Genomic DNA, 14,511 nt, shown 5'->3' with positions numbered 1-14,511 from the left:
ATTGATGGCACCCTCTCATGTGAATACTTGCTTAATGTGTTGTAATGAATTATTTTTAACAAGTTTATACTGTCTTAAGGAACATTTGCTCTAACTCTGCTTTGGTGCTGGGTTGGCCTTAGTGCTACTGCAGAACCAAAAGCTTTTACATTCTCAGAGTACCTGGCCTCGTGGAGACGAAGAGGCCCCTGTCCAGACACCGAGGTGCTCTTCTTTTGTCTGTTCCCAATCCAGAAAACCCGTATTGGGAAGTTTCAATAAGTTCAGAACGCCAACTGCGGTAAATCCCGGTAAAGCCAGAACCTGTGTAAGGTGGAAACCTGTCGGAGAAGGAAAACGCAAACGTTTTCCACTAAAAAGAGCAATAGAAAGGTGGTAAGACTGCATCTGTCAAAGGCAGAAAACAAGAATAAAAACAAGGCAGTCCCATTGAGTTCTAGCTCTCACAGGTTTCACTGTATATCTTAATTTTACAACAATTTTGGAAAATAATTTTATTGGATGGCTGGTTAATGGTTATGTGGCAGAGATGGTTCAGGTCATTTTTGTTTCTTACACAAAGTGTAGGCTCAATTTAAATATAGGACCAGCTAGCTGCGTGAGTCGTTTTTGCAGGGGGTTACGTTATTTTTAGGGACTTAGCAAAGCTATATCATATAACAGATTTGCATTTGACGTATCATGCATCAGAATGCAGTTAATGGAAAAATATAGATTTCTGTATTTTATCATTTGGGGGCTGGGGATGGGGAAGAGACTAAATGTTCCACAGGAATGTGGAGAGAGCTCTCGCGCATCTTAAACCTGCATATCAAGTGATGCTTTGTGGCAGGAGTAAACGCTCATAGGTGCGTTTCCTGCTCACCAGACAGCCCATTGCATCCCCGTATTTCCCAGCCCCGCGTGTTTAGATGGAGCCATGTGAGCAGTTCCTACCAGTGGGCTGTGAGCAGACAGACTGTGTCACTTCTGGTCTAAAGGATTTAAGAGCCAGCGTGAGACCTCCCAGCTCACTCTTCTTCTGCCATCATGACCCTGAAAGCCACATGTCAAGATGGTGGCACCACAGGATAGAAGCCCTGCCAATCCAGAGTAGACTTCAGGTGAAACAAGAAATAAAAGTTGAGCCAGTCAGTTTGGGGATTTGTTTGAATCTGACAGGTGCTAACTTGATTTTTTATATTTTTGACAAACGGGTGGTTTCTCAGTGGGTAGGAAATCCATCTTGATGAGAAATTGTGCCACAACATCCTGCCAGAAGTTCATTTTCTCCTTAGATGATGATGCTACAGGCCTTTGGTTCTTAGCCTTTTGTGGTGGTTAGTGACATTGATTAACTTTTCCCTGATTAAGAACCAGTAATGAAAAGAGAACCAAAGAAACAAGGCCAGTATTGAAGCAGTCACATGTAACTAAAAACCCTTTCTCCCTGGGCCCCCAGTTTGCAAGTAAGCCCTGTTTTGTTCAACACTGTCACTCCAGCACCTAGAACAGTGCCTGGCAAACCAATGCATTTGTGCCCTCGGTAGTATTTGTTGAATGAATGGTGTCCTTATGAAAAAAGATGGTAGCAACAGTAGGGCTGCTAATATTGGTTCAGCATTTGGAGAGGACACTGGGATTGGTTTTCTTGCCCAAGTGGGCTCTCACAAGTCAGAATCCATCATTCTTTCTTCAATGGCTTTTCTCTGGGCATTGACCAATTCAGCACCTTGGTTTAATTGTCAGGTTGCTTCCATTCTTTATGTATATTCTTCCTTGGGCTGAAAACCCAGATCTATTTTTGTTCTGATTAATGAACTCTAGTCAGGGCTTGATTACGACTTGTCTGTCCACCCTAAAGGAAATTGTTCTCCAAGGTAAGCTGGAAGGAACGTCAAGCCTGCTGTCCTAAATTGGCTTCGTGTGCTTTTGACCTCCTACCTGCCTTACTATGTATGAACAGATCCGTACAACCTGGGCTTTAACATGTTGACTTCAGAGTGGCTTCCGGGTCATTTCTTCTATTCCACAAGTCTACTTGTCCTTTAGAAGAGATAGGTGAGGCAAGGAACACCAGGAAGAGATTTTTAGTCTTTGTTGTTTAAACTGGGTCTTATCAGATACTTTGAGCAGTCCACGTAGGTGGGCATTTTTAAAATAAGCCCACGAAAGCTAGAAGATAGCAGTGTGCCTGTGCTGAAGAAACTTGCTGAGAAATAGCTCTTGCAGCCAGAGAGCTGTGTAGAGCAAAGAATGAGGACTGTAAAGTGACAGCAGAGAAGCTAAAGGGCCATCGAAATACAGAGAGCAAAGATGATTTGGGGTTGAGTTAGTGAAGACTTCCAGGAGGGGGATTCGTTTTGAGTGGACCTGCAGGACTGGCAGTTGGGCATAAGTGGAGCCTGGACAGAGGGACTGGCAAAGGCCACACACAGGTGCTGTGGTCCTGGTGCCCAGCCTTTCCACCTTTTAGCACTCCTTTTATTCTTTTTTTTTCTCTCAGTGAATTAAAAGCAGTTGCCTGTCTTACAAAGTACGTTTATGAAGGAGTAATTAGCTTTCCCATATTGTATTAATCACGTCTATAACTGCCAGTCAGAGCTCCTGATGAGCAGGAGATAACTGGTGTGACCATACTGAGTTGCCGTAATTCTAGCCCAGAGCAAAGGCACTTGATGTCTCTGTCAGTCTGTGCAGTCTTATCAGGGGTGAGTTCCCGTTGGGCCTACCGAAATGTGAAATGCCACGCGCCCTCATCACCACCTTCATGGACCCTCAGGCACCTGGGTTTGGGCTGGATTGCCATCCAGGAGACTGAAACAGTGAGGATGAAAGGTCACTCGGGGGTAAGGGAAATACAGCCCGGGGGGTAAGGGAAATACAGGCAGTCTCTGTGTATTCGTTATACTTTGGTTGTTCGAGGGACCTGAGTAAGAGGATTTCTAAAATCTAGACGTGGTTTTCTTACCCATGGGTTCTTAAGTATTTGTATTGTAATTTTTGTATTAGCTGGAAGATTTATTTTCACTATTTTTTTTTTTTTTCTTTTTTACAATTCTTAGCTTGGAGTTAAAATTGCCAAAGCTATTGCCTGTCACAACTTTGTAAAAGCCAAAAAGGAGGCTGAAAATTCACAGGTTGTTCGAAAAAAGAAGAAACTTGCATGGGGGTAAGGTTAAGATTTTTCGCAGTAATTCTACTAATTCCATAGGAGTTTGAGAAATCCTGCTCATACATTTTGTGAATCCAGTTTGTATGTAATTTTGATTCATTTTGTTCTGTCTCTGAATGTTTATCAGCTTGTAAATATGGAGGCATTTCTTCCTCCTGTTTGATGTTTAGTTTGTAATGGAGTCTGTGAAAATTTTTTAAGGTTGCTTTACTTTGGGCACTTAGTAAACATGTTACTTTAGCAAAAGTAATTATTTTACTTTAGAAATAAATCAAGATTTTTATGCTCTTCATTTTAGATTTGAAGCAAAGAAGAGATGGGAAACCAAAAGCAACATGGGATATATGTAACTTGCCAGAGTTCTTCAGGATCTTTCTAGACTTCCAAGTGCTCAATTTACTGAAGAGATTTTCCTGCATATATTAAATACGTCAAGAAACTGATAGAAGTAGATAAACAAAGTCTAAAATTTGGGAGTTGATTATCAAACCTTTTCAGTCTTTTTCTGGGGAGCTTATCCTATTGAAGCGGAGTTTTCTGTGATTGGTATGAGAAATCTAAGCATACACAGAGAAAGAAATGATAGAATTCATTTATTTATTTATGTAGACCTATAATACAGTCAGTTTTACTTTTTATCCATTTGGTATAACGTAGCCAGCGAGCTCCTTGAACTTTCTTGTCTGTACTTGGTTTAACTGCACTTATTCTGGAATGTGGTTTTTAAGATTGGTATTTATGATGGATTGGTCATAAGTGCTAAGGAAGTCTCACTTGATTCTGTCTTTCACCACTGACTTTAATTACCTTGATGTTATAAAAGTTATTCTTGACTCTTTATTGAGAGGCAGTAGAGGTGATATGTCATAGTCACATGGTAAAAGCAATTGATTAATTTTTGTGTACTTTCAGATATAATACTTCAATAAAGAACATCATATACTGTAGTATTTGGGGGATGATTTAAATTCAGCCCTGCATGGAACTGTCTTCCTAAATCTTTCTCTCAGCCATGTCATTCTTTAAATTATGAAATAGTTCTTAGAAGAGAAAATGGTGTAACTATATTAAACAGACAGTTATAACTCAGGACGGTACCACTCTGGACCTTCTAAGAATGTGGTTTGGTTGTTTTTAGCTCGTCTTCCTGTTACTCCTTAAAAGATTAAATACTCAGGATAAAGAAAGAATTAGTACCATACAAAGTAGTTTTCATAGTGCATTTCAGAGTCCTAACTGGGAAGGGCTTTGAGAAACCATATAACAAGCCAGCAAACGAGACCACAGTCGGACACTGTGATGGCCTTGTCAGGCCCTTGGCCTTTTGGCACTGCCTCGTATCCATGCTCACCGTGGTTTTCAGCAGTTCGCCTCCCTTTCTCAGCCCTCATCAGAGGTTCTTTTTGCTAGCTGTCTAATATAAACGTTCTCTGGGTGGATAATATAAATTCAGGAACATATAAAATGAGTCATGATTATACTAATCATTTTGTTACTTTTAGTCTTGTATAATAGTAACATTATACCAATTTATGGTGCCATGTTTAATGTTTCTGTGTTCCAGAATAAATGAATAAATAACTAGTTACTACTTAAGAGAACAAAGCTCATTTCTACTTGTTTGAGAAAAGCCAGTATAGAGAAAGCAAGGTTTTAGAAGATTGTGTTTCTACTTACAGAAACCATCATCAAAAGGTATTCAGACTGAATATTGTAAGATCTTACTTGTTATGATTTGATATTTCCTGTTCTGTTTTGTTGATAGAACTATGTACTGCTTGCCTAGAACATCACATTTCAAAATCCTATAGATGAAGACTAACTTATAGGGAGGGGCCTTTCCTCTAAAAACCCCTGTGCGGGGAAAATCCACTACACAATCCAGTAGTTTTGTTTGAAACATTAAACATCTCGTCTTTGAACAGGCAGATACATAGGGTCCCGAGGTGGGCATTTCCCCTTGGCCTCAGCCTCATTTTTCTTTTTCTTCTTTCCACATCCTTCGAGCATTGAGTGATCCTTGGCAGGCACTCGTCACCACTCTTACCATGTTGACTCCTTGCACAGTGGCCTCTGGTAGGGCCTGATGGTGAGAGCCCCTGACGAGAAGGCCTTCTTCAGCCTGCTGCCGTGCCAGCAGTTGCCCCTCAGTGCCCTCGGCAGGATGCTCACCTAGAGGGGTGCATTGTAACTCACTTGATAAGGGGAGCCATCTCGTAAGCCCACACTCCTTGGGGCATGGTTTGTGCAAAGCTCCAAAGCATTCTGGTATAGCAGGAAAGTTAAGGACATTAGGTATTGGGGACAGGAGGAAGGAATGAAGGAGTGGAAGACGCTGGCTGTCTTGGGTTGGCCCTGCTGGCATATTATTTGGGACTGGTTTTGTTTCACCAGTTTTAATGTGAATTAGACATTTTATTCATTAAAGCAGTCACATGGGGCCATTATTCCTAGACTGCCAGGGTTGCCCAAAGAGTGTCCTCCCCATTCTGGTCACATTGAAATACGGATTGTTTTTGGATTACTAATAACTTGAGTCCCTGAAGCTTCGACATGTACTCAGACTACCACCAGAATGCCTGAGTGAGATTAGTAACATAAACGTCAGTTACCGTTAACTGAGATGACTATGTTTCAGGCCATCGGTATGGCATTAATGTAGCAGTGATTTACTGTTTAAGTACTGTAGGCTAAAACAACTTACTAAAGAACCGTAATTTTGAGCTTTACAGCGCTGATTTTGAGAAGTAAAGTTGGTAGTGCATTCTTGTTTGGGAGCCCTGAGGATGTTTCTAATTTTCAGCAGAACATTCTGTTTCTTTCACCGAAAGGAAAGTTTGAATATATAATCTCAGGTTTGTTATAATTAGTTCTGATGACAGAGTTAAATACATCTCCGAGACTGTAAATCAGTAGTTGAACAGGTTTTTGCAACTGATTGTAAATCTCTAACTCCGTGTTTTAAACACACTTCGTTTTTTAAGCAGACAGGTACGGGAGAGGCAGGCCAAGGACAGGGATAAAATGTAATCTGAACTTTGAATAACAGCTTAGAACTTCACATTTAAAACCTATTGATTTCTTTGATACCTTTTGTCTAAAATGTTGTCTTTTAAATATTTTAATGAATTTATTTCTTTATTCTCATAAGAATATTTTAATTCTTAAAATATGCAGATATAATTTTCAAAATGCTCAAATTTCCAGTTGTTAGGTAAAGATATCGATTTTTTAGAAATGCTAACTATGAGACATTTTGTATGAGGTCAATATTTAAATAAGCTGCCAATTGTGGCTTGTTTTTTTAAGAGATAATAAAGGTTGGAACATTAATTGATGCCATGTCAGGCCCCATTTTGGAAAATTTGCTTAGTGAAACCTAGTCGTCAGATTCAGAGCCCACTTGAAACAATTCAAGTTTTTCCATGTTGGCAGAAGTTGCTTTTATTTTTAGGATCTGGCAGAGCAACAAATGCTTTGCATGTCAATTTAATATTTTTTCAAGCCAACTGTTTATTCATTGGCTTAAAATTTACACTCTACTAAAGTCTTAGTCCCGACTTTCATGAAACAAATAGTAATATTTGGACAAGATATGTACATGAAAATCTTTTCCAAAACCAAATGTAGATTGGTATTTGTGGCATCAGTGCCTTCTAACACAGAATGGATCCAAAAGTACTTTGAAAAGTCTAAGGCATTTTAAACCCAGGGAAATGTATTTCAAGTAATTAATTTTTATTATGAAGTGATCACAGTGTCTTTCAAGGTTTTCACATTTAGGTTAGTAGGAGCCCTGATGCTAGAAAATAGAGTATGTGTTAGAGTAAGTTGTAATAAACTCTCAAGAGATTACTTTATGAATGTATATCAGTATATCAAGAATAGATCTATTCTTGCCCTTTGAGTCATACTGAGACAATAAGACCCATTTTCCATTTTTTAAGTAGGGAGTGTTCTGTATATTTTAATAAATGAGCAGAACTGAATTTACTTTTGTCTTTATTATTTTATTCTCCCACCACCCTGCTCACCTTAAAAGATAACAAAACAAAGTACATCCTTGATGCGTAATTAGCTCAGAGACTTACTGGGAAAGAGCTTCCTGACTTCAGCTGAGAACCTGGCAGCATGTGGCAGATCAAGATTGCCCTGACGAATGTTTAAAAGGTGTCAAACCATTTTGCTCTAGGGTGAAGCTGAGTCGTGTTGCCCCTTCAGCAGCATCTTTCCTCCTCGGTTTTGGAGGTGTGTGTTCACTTTGCTAGAACATCTTCTAATACAGCAGTGCTGCTGGAGTAGCTTCCTGCTGGAGTAGCTTCCCGCCATACTGGCTTTTGTATTCTTGACCCTGGGAGTACAAGTGTACAGCCTTTTGGTTGCGTTGCCTGTTAATTGCCATGCAGTAGGTTGTATCTTTAGATGTGCTTGTAAAATCAAGAATTAGCTGAGGGATAATTAATCTTTTTATTAGTAACCCCTTTTTAGATTCAAGTATAAAAGCTTAAAAAATTTACAAGTGACATGGCATTTTTTAAAAATTAGAATTTAAGTACTTGCATTTTGTATCCAGACGGGGTTTCTTATGTAAGGAAGCACAGAATAGAAGACACTAGAAGGGGAAGGGAGGTAGTGGTTGAGAGGAGCGTCGCTGCCTGGTGCTCCCACAACAGGCCTCCTGTGCCTGTTCACTGGCATCATCCTAAAAGCCCCTGCCCACACCTCCTCCTGGGCCCAGGGCTGCCTCCTGCTGAATTGCTGCAGGGGGCCTGCCAGGTGACAGGTATGGAATGAGGTAATCTTTTCCCACCTCTAATTTCTGAAGGGTGTGTCTGTCCAGTTATTACTTGTTCATTGAACTTAGATTTAGAAACGAACAGCTCCAGTACAAGCTGTAATTATTGATGTCTTTCATATTCATCTGTAAGTTCTGGCATTTGATCAAGAAGTTAATATATCACTTCATCTTTAGGCAGAATGTGCCTCAGCTATAAATGTTTTATTGTTTGATGGATAGCATACAATTCTGACTACCCAGAGTAAAAAGTGTTTTCATTTGTAATGTGGGAGATACTAGAAGAAGTAAATTATGAATGTCATAAGGAATAGTGAAACAATGAAGCTTTGAATTTCTTTGAATTCCTCCCTACATAATATCTAAGGAACATGTACTAAACACCTACTAACGCTAATAAGACATTAAGCTCTTGTGGATACAAAGATGACTAAGGCATGTTCTCTGAAGTATGCAGTCTAATAGAACATATAGGTAACGTAGATTTTGGACAACATGATTTTCAGGTAGGCTATTAGAAAATCAGTGACTTTTTGTTTGCTACATACAAAGAAATAATCAATGTGTAATAAGTAACCTAAAAAAAAAAAAGTAACCTAGACCTACAAATATTAGTTATGTGAGTATATTCTCTCTACACCAGAAGGAATATATATTCTTTTTTTCACTAATTTAAAAAAGACAAGCAGTATCTGGGTGACTGAGAAGTGTAAGTGGCTTCTTAAAACCCAAAATCTTTTAACAAAAACAGTCTTAATTGTGACATGAAAATAGACCATGGTACCCAACAGCAGCAGTACTCTAGAAACAGTGACCATAAGGTGACTTGAAATCTGCAAAGAACCTGAGCTTGTATCACTTCAGATGGTTTCCTGAATGTAAGACAGTAAGAAGAAAACCCAGGATGCCAAGTTGCCTGTCTAGACAGTTAGCTACAGTCACAGCTCAGTGGTGGAGCCACACTTGCTCACCTTAGAGGGAGTGGGACCGTAGAGGTGCGGGTCATTGATAGGCTAAGACTCAGAAGTGAATGCAGATGTCTGTTTTGCACATGACTCAGGCTTTTTAAGCTTTGAGTTTGTTTCTTAGGCTACATCAACATGTCCTTTTACATCAGAATGGCTGTGTCATAGCGCCTGCCCATGTTAGGTAATGCTAGCTGCTGCAACAAATACCGCCCTCCCCCCTCCCCATATAATGATTTGAACACAGTAGAAGTTTATTTCTTGCTCGCAAGACGAGGATATTCCTGTCAACAGAGGGCTCTGCTCCATGCAGTCATTCTGACACGCAGGCAGACAGCAGCTCTGCCATCTTTCCTTTGTACCCTGGTTGTCACTATCTCAGTTGACCAGAAAGGGGAAGAGCGCTTGTGGGAAGTTATGGGTCTGGCCTGGCAGGGCAACACATTACTTCTGCTCGCTTTACACCAGCCAGAACCTTGTTACCTCACCACACCTTCCCAGGGAGGCCGGGAAAGGTAGACTAGCTGTTTCCCAGACAGTACAGGAAACACCTTTTGGTAAGTAGCAGTATCTGCCACATTGCCTCAATCATGTATGTAAAAAAAAATCATGTATGACTGACTTAAATAACTTCAAGTTTTGCTGTGGCATGATTTGAGTAGCACAAACTGCTGTGTGTAATACATGTGGTCGTTTTCACTCGGATTTGTTGACAGAATTGAGTCAAAATAGCCAGTCATATTACCAGGTGGTATGCACAGAGGGGTCCCCAGGAATTATTGCCATGTATGATCGGTGCTGAAATAGAATTACCAGCTCAGTGGGGCTCCAGTAAGAATGTAGTTACCCTGCAGAAGTCAGGCAAGGCTTCTCGGCAGAGGTAATGTTTAGTGTAAGGCACAAAGGGCGACTGGGATTTCATCAGGTGGACCATTTGATGCAAGAGCATCCCAGGCAGAAGGTGCAGCGTGACACACGAGGGGCACAGCAAGGAGGTTAGCATGGGGGGGAGTACTGGGGTGAGGAGGTGGAGCAGCAGAAAGACATGATGCTGGCAAGGGTGGCTGGAGCCAGAGCACATAGTTTTGTGAGATGCTAGGAATTTGGATAAGCCTAGAGAGTGAGGGGGGATCAACACATACTAAATAAGAAATACGTTCACTTTTGAGGAGTGGTGGGCTGGAAGGAAGCATTTCAACAGCAGGGGGAAGAAACTATGAAAGCCTAAACCAGTGTGTTGGGGATTGAGAGGAAGGCATGAAGACCAGATGTGTCGAGGTGGTAGATTTGACAAGACTTGATGAGAATCTGGGTGAGGGGAAAGGAGAGGTGTGGGCAGGCTTGGGTGTCAGTGTGGGTAGCTGTGTGGGATGAGGAAGGTGGAGGAGGAGCGGGCTTTTGAGTAAGAGTGATGTAGGTCTATTTAGACATCCTGTGTGAAGGCCCCCGGGGACATCCTTCTGGAAATGTCCAATCAGCAGTTGTATATTGAGATCTGGATGTCAGAGAGAGGGTGAGTGCAGGAGACAGGCCGAGGAAAGAGGTTTAGAAAGGAGAACACCAGTTAGATGTCTACGGCATCTAGCTGGTAATTAAAGCTCTGGGTGTGGACGAAACTGCTTAGGGCATCTTCAAGTGCAAAAAGAGAAGAGGGTAAAGGACAGTCCTTGGGTGTGAATGCATGAGAGGTTGGTGAAGGAAGAGACAAAGGATGTTAAATGGGAACAATTGGAAAGAAAGAATCAGAATCAGCAGCTAACAGGTCGAAGAAAGATTTATAAAGGTAATGTGTCAGTAGCAACAAATGCTGCTGAGCTGTCAAGCAGGATAAGCGTGGTAAGGTGGCTGTTAGAGTTGGTATCAGAGGGGCACTGATGGTCTTGGCCAAACCAAAGATTAAAGCCATGTTCAAAATAGGCGGTGTCTTAGGCCAAACCAAAGATTAAAGCCATGTTCAAAATAGGCTGGTTTCCAGAAGCAGCACCTAAGGTGTCTTGGGGAAGTGATTTATTAAAGGTGTGTGTGCACTTCAGGAAAAACTAGTAGGGGAGGGAATGAAGCAGAATAGGGAAGATAGGAGTTGGGCAGGGTACAACCTTGACCTGGTACCCAGGGGAGGGCTCTGAACTTCTTTGGAGGCAAGGGAGCTGGCCTCTTGCACCCTTAGGTCAGTCAGCCCATGGCTGTGGGCTTCAGGGTGGTGGGTGGGAGTGGTAGTGGGCAGTGGGGCTTCGCTCAGTGCAGGGCAAGTCTCCAGAAAGAGGGGCAGCTGTGCACTGTTAGCTGGGGGATGGGTACACGGACTGGCATCTGCCAAGATGAGTGGGGTGTGTGTGCACACACCCACATGTACACTGATCATGGCATCGGGCTCTGATCTATCCAGGGGAGCCCTCTTTGGACAAGCAGTGTGGGATGGTGGCCTTGAAGTCAGAATGGTTTAAATAACATGCAGCTTGCCTGGTTGTCATGACTAAATGAGAGGTAGACATGACTGAGAGTCCTGGATGGATGCCTGCTGGATTTGAAATAATAAATGCTGTGATTATGATTTCAAGAATGAATGTGACCCTTTAATAATAACCCTCCCTGAGGTGGTATGAAAATTAGCTGTTTAAATACACAAAAACTCATGAGCACCTACAACTGGATAGCGCTGGTATTATACAGGGATTTGGGCACCAGAAGCACTGGAAGAGGAAACCATCTACTATAGTACGATATACTGAAATATATAAATATCTATCTCTGTAGATAGAGATAAATGCATAGACATAAACATAGCAGTGTCCCCCAAAGTAAGTTACATGGAACCTTGCCTCATGAAGAAAAACAGGTTTCTGTGGTTGGATACATTTGGGGAATGCTGCAGGTTATCTCCACTGGGACCCTGACAATCACACGAGCCCACTGGAACTCTGAGAAGTCACTAAACCTGGTGATCTTTGTTGAACCCAATCCCAGTGCTTCTCAGTTTGATTTAACATACGGTCTTGTTTTTCACCTAACATTTATTAACAATTCATGTAATTGGTCAGGACACTTTGGGAAACACAAATCTATATAATAGCCCCAAACCAAAAACCAAACCCAGTGCCATCGAGTTGATTCCGACTCATAGCGACCCTATAGGACAGAATAGAACTGCCCCATAGAGTTTCCAAGGAGCGCCTGGCCGATTCGAACTGCTGACCCTTTGGTTAGCAGCTGTGGCACTTAACCACTACACCACCAGGGTTTCCAAGCAGCAGTCAAGAAATCAAATGATATATTGCATTGGACAAATCTTTGCAAAAGATGTCTTTAAAATGTTAAAAAGCAAAGATGTCACTTTGAGGACTAATGTGCGCCTGACCCAAGCCATAGTATTTTCAGTCACCTCATATGCATGTGAAAGCTGGACGATGAGTAAGGAAGACTGAAGAAGAATTGATGCCTTTGAATTATGGTGTTGGTGAAGAATATTTAATATACCATGGACTGCTGGGAGAATGAACAAATCTGTCTTGGAAGTACAACCAGAATGCTCCTTAAAAGCAAGAATGGAGAGACTTCGACTCATGTACTTTGAACATGTTATCAGGAGGGACCAGGTCCTGGAGAAGGACAGTATACTTGGTAAAGTGGAGGGTCAGTGAAAAAGAGGAAGACCCTTGACGAGATGGATTGACAGTGTCTGCAACAATGGGCTCAAGCATAGCAAGGATTGTGAGCATGATGCAGGACTAGGCAGTGTTTCATTTTGTTGTACATGGGGTCACTATGAGTTGGAACCTACTCGATGCACCTAACAACAACAACAGTAACGTTTCAGACTTTATAACAGTCCCCTTGCTCCAGGGGAGCTTGTCTGGGAAAGGCTTCTGTGTATTCCCCCTTTTGTGTTTGTTCTGAACCCTTCTGTCTAGCTTAGCCTTCCCTTACTTTAGGCTCATTTTAAGCCCCCCTACTCCCAAGTTTTCCTTGGCTTTTACCTCCTCTCTCCCCTATCCCACCCCAGGGCATAGAAATCAAATCATCAGAAGCCATTGGTTTCTGAGCCCAAGCCAGACCTACTGAATATCCAGGAGTGGGATCTGGATCTGTTTTGTTTTGCTTCAAAGCTCTCAGGTGGTGATTCTCATGCAGATCTGATGGTACAGGTTTGCAAGCCAGCAATTTACATAGGCTGGAGGGAGGGAGGGAGGAAGGGATGGATGGATGGATGGATGGGTTTGTGAGCATGTAGGTGGACAGATATATACCTGTCCTTCCAGTTAAAGATTGTGCTATTTGAAGTCTTGATGTCCTTAATAAATATTCATGACTGATTGAGAATATAAGCTTTGAAATTACTGCTAATGTTCTACTGAAAATCTTTTAAACACTTTGAGAGTTCAGTGTCACATTCTCCTGCGTTAGAATGTGTGAGACACCTTAGTTCTACTCTAGCAGGCCGAAAAGTTAAAATGTTTTCAGCACTGTTTCCATACAATACTCTTGTGCCATCTCTTTCTGGGAGCCGAACACACACACTCTTTCGTAGTTGAGGAAACCAGGGCTTCAAACGGGTTCATTTCAGATTGGACCCCTGCTGAGGACTTGCATTTCCACCCAAAACACACTGAATCGGAATCTACAGTTTAACAAGATCCTCAGGTGATTCTTATGTATAATAAATTTTGAGACCCACTGCTCTCCTAGTGGTTCTCAGAATCGGTCCCTAAACTGCAGCATTAGCATCACCTGGGGACTTGTTAGAAACGCAAATTCTCAGAAGGGGTTCAAATCGGAATAAACTGTTTGAAGCCCCGGAGGAAACCAAGGTGCTCGGGTTTTAAGAGAGACCTCTGCCTATAAAAAAAAAAATCTAGCATAAACGGGTCAAGATTGGGATCCAGGCCAGCCTTTATTCTTTCCCCTATTCCAGTGATTCTCAAAGTGTCGTCCATGTACCACCTGCAAGAAAGATCACTTAATTGGAAATGTAAACTCCAGGGTCCCACAGAGCCCTCAGGAATCAGAAACTCTGGAGGCAGGGCCCAGGAGTCTGCATGTCAACAAGCTCCTCTGTGACTAATGCATACTAAAATTGAAGAATCTTTGTCTTGGAGTAGCACCTCCTTCCAGAATGGGGAAGCTGGAACAAGAAGGAAAAACAAACCAATGAAACTTACATGAGCTTTGTCCCAAACCATAGGGAGGGAGGTGTACCATGTAGCATAAATACTAGTTTAATTCCATTAATACAAATGCACATATCCCCAAACAGACAGGCTCTACTCAGTAAGCCACTTTCATTTAAAAAAAAAAAAAAAAGGTGCCGCGTCAAAGAACTCAATTGGAATCCCGGCCTGGCACTTACTTCCTTGCCAGCCGCACTCAAAAATAAAAAAGAAAGAGAAAATCCAAAGTCCACGCACATAAAAGTTCCATTCCCCATGGCAGAGGGCTGAATTAAAGTCCTCAGATGTTTCTATGCACCTTGGAAGGCATTTTTATGAAATTCATTTATTACCAGAAACGGCTCCAACAATCTGCGAGGTCAAAAACCTTGTAAGTCTCTCAGTCCCATCAGGGGCAAGCTGCTTTCTTCAAGATCCTGTACGCTGTTTCTT

At 41.8% G+C, this 14,511-nt stretch overlaps 1 protein-coding gene across 6 annotated transcripts in view; it reads left to right on the top strand.

Annotated features, from left to right (window-relative positions):
• The window catches only part of FAM204A (family with sequence similarity 204 member A), a 33,814-nt gene extending 25,717 nt beyond the window's left edge, over positions 1-8,097 (top strand). For 3 of the 6 annotated variants that reach the window (XM_049855340.1, XM_049855339.1, XM_049855341.1), the window contains exons 8-9: positions 3,045-3,151; positions 3,453-8,097. In XM_049855340.1, coding sequence (XP_049711297.1) covers positions 3,045-3,151; positions 3,453-3,504 — 159 coding nt within the window. In that variant the 3' untranslated portion in view covers positions 3,505-8,097. The remainder of the gene's footprint in view (positions 1-3,044; positions 3,152-3,452) is intronic. The other 3 variants (XM_049855337.1, XM_049855336.1, XM_049855338.1) reach the window with 1 other exon arrangement.
• Positions 8,098-14,511: the final 6,414 nt, after the last annotated feature.

The sequence above is a fragment of the Elephas maximus genome, chromosome 16 (genome assembly GCF_024166365.1).
Source record: "Elephas maximus indicus isolate mEleMax1 chromosome 16, mEleMax1 primary haplotype, whole genome shotgun sequence".
NCBI lineage: Eukaryota > Metazoa > Chordata > Mammalia > Proboscidea > Elephantidae > Elephas > Elephas maximus.
Note: the sequence above shows the minus strand (reverse complement) of the source record. Positions and strands in the feature narration are given on the sequence as shown.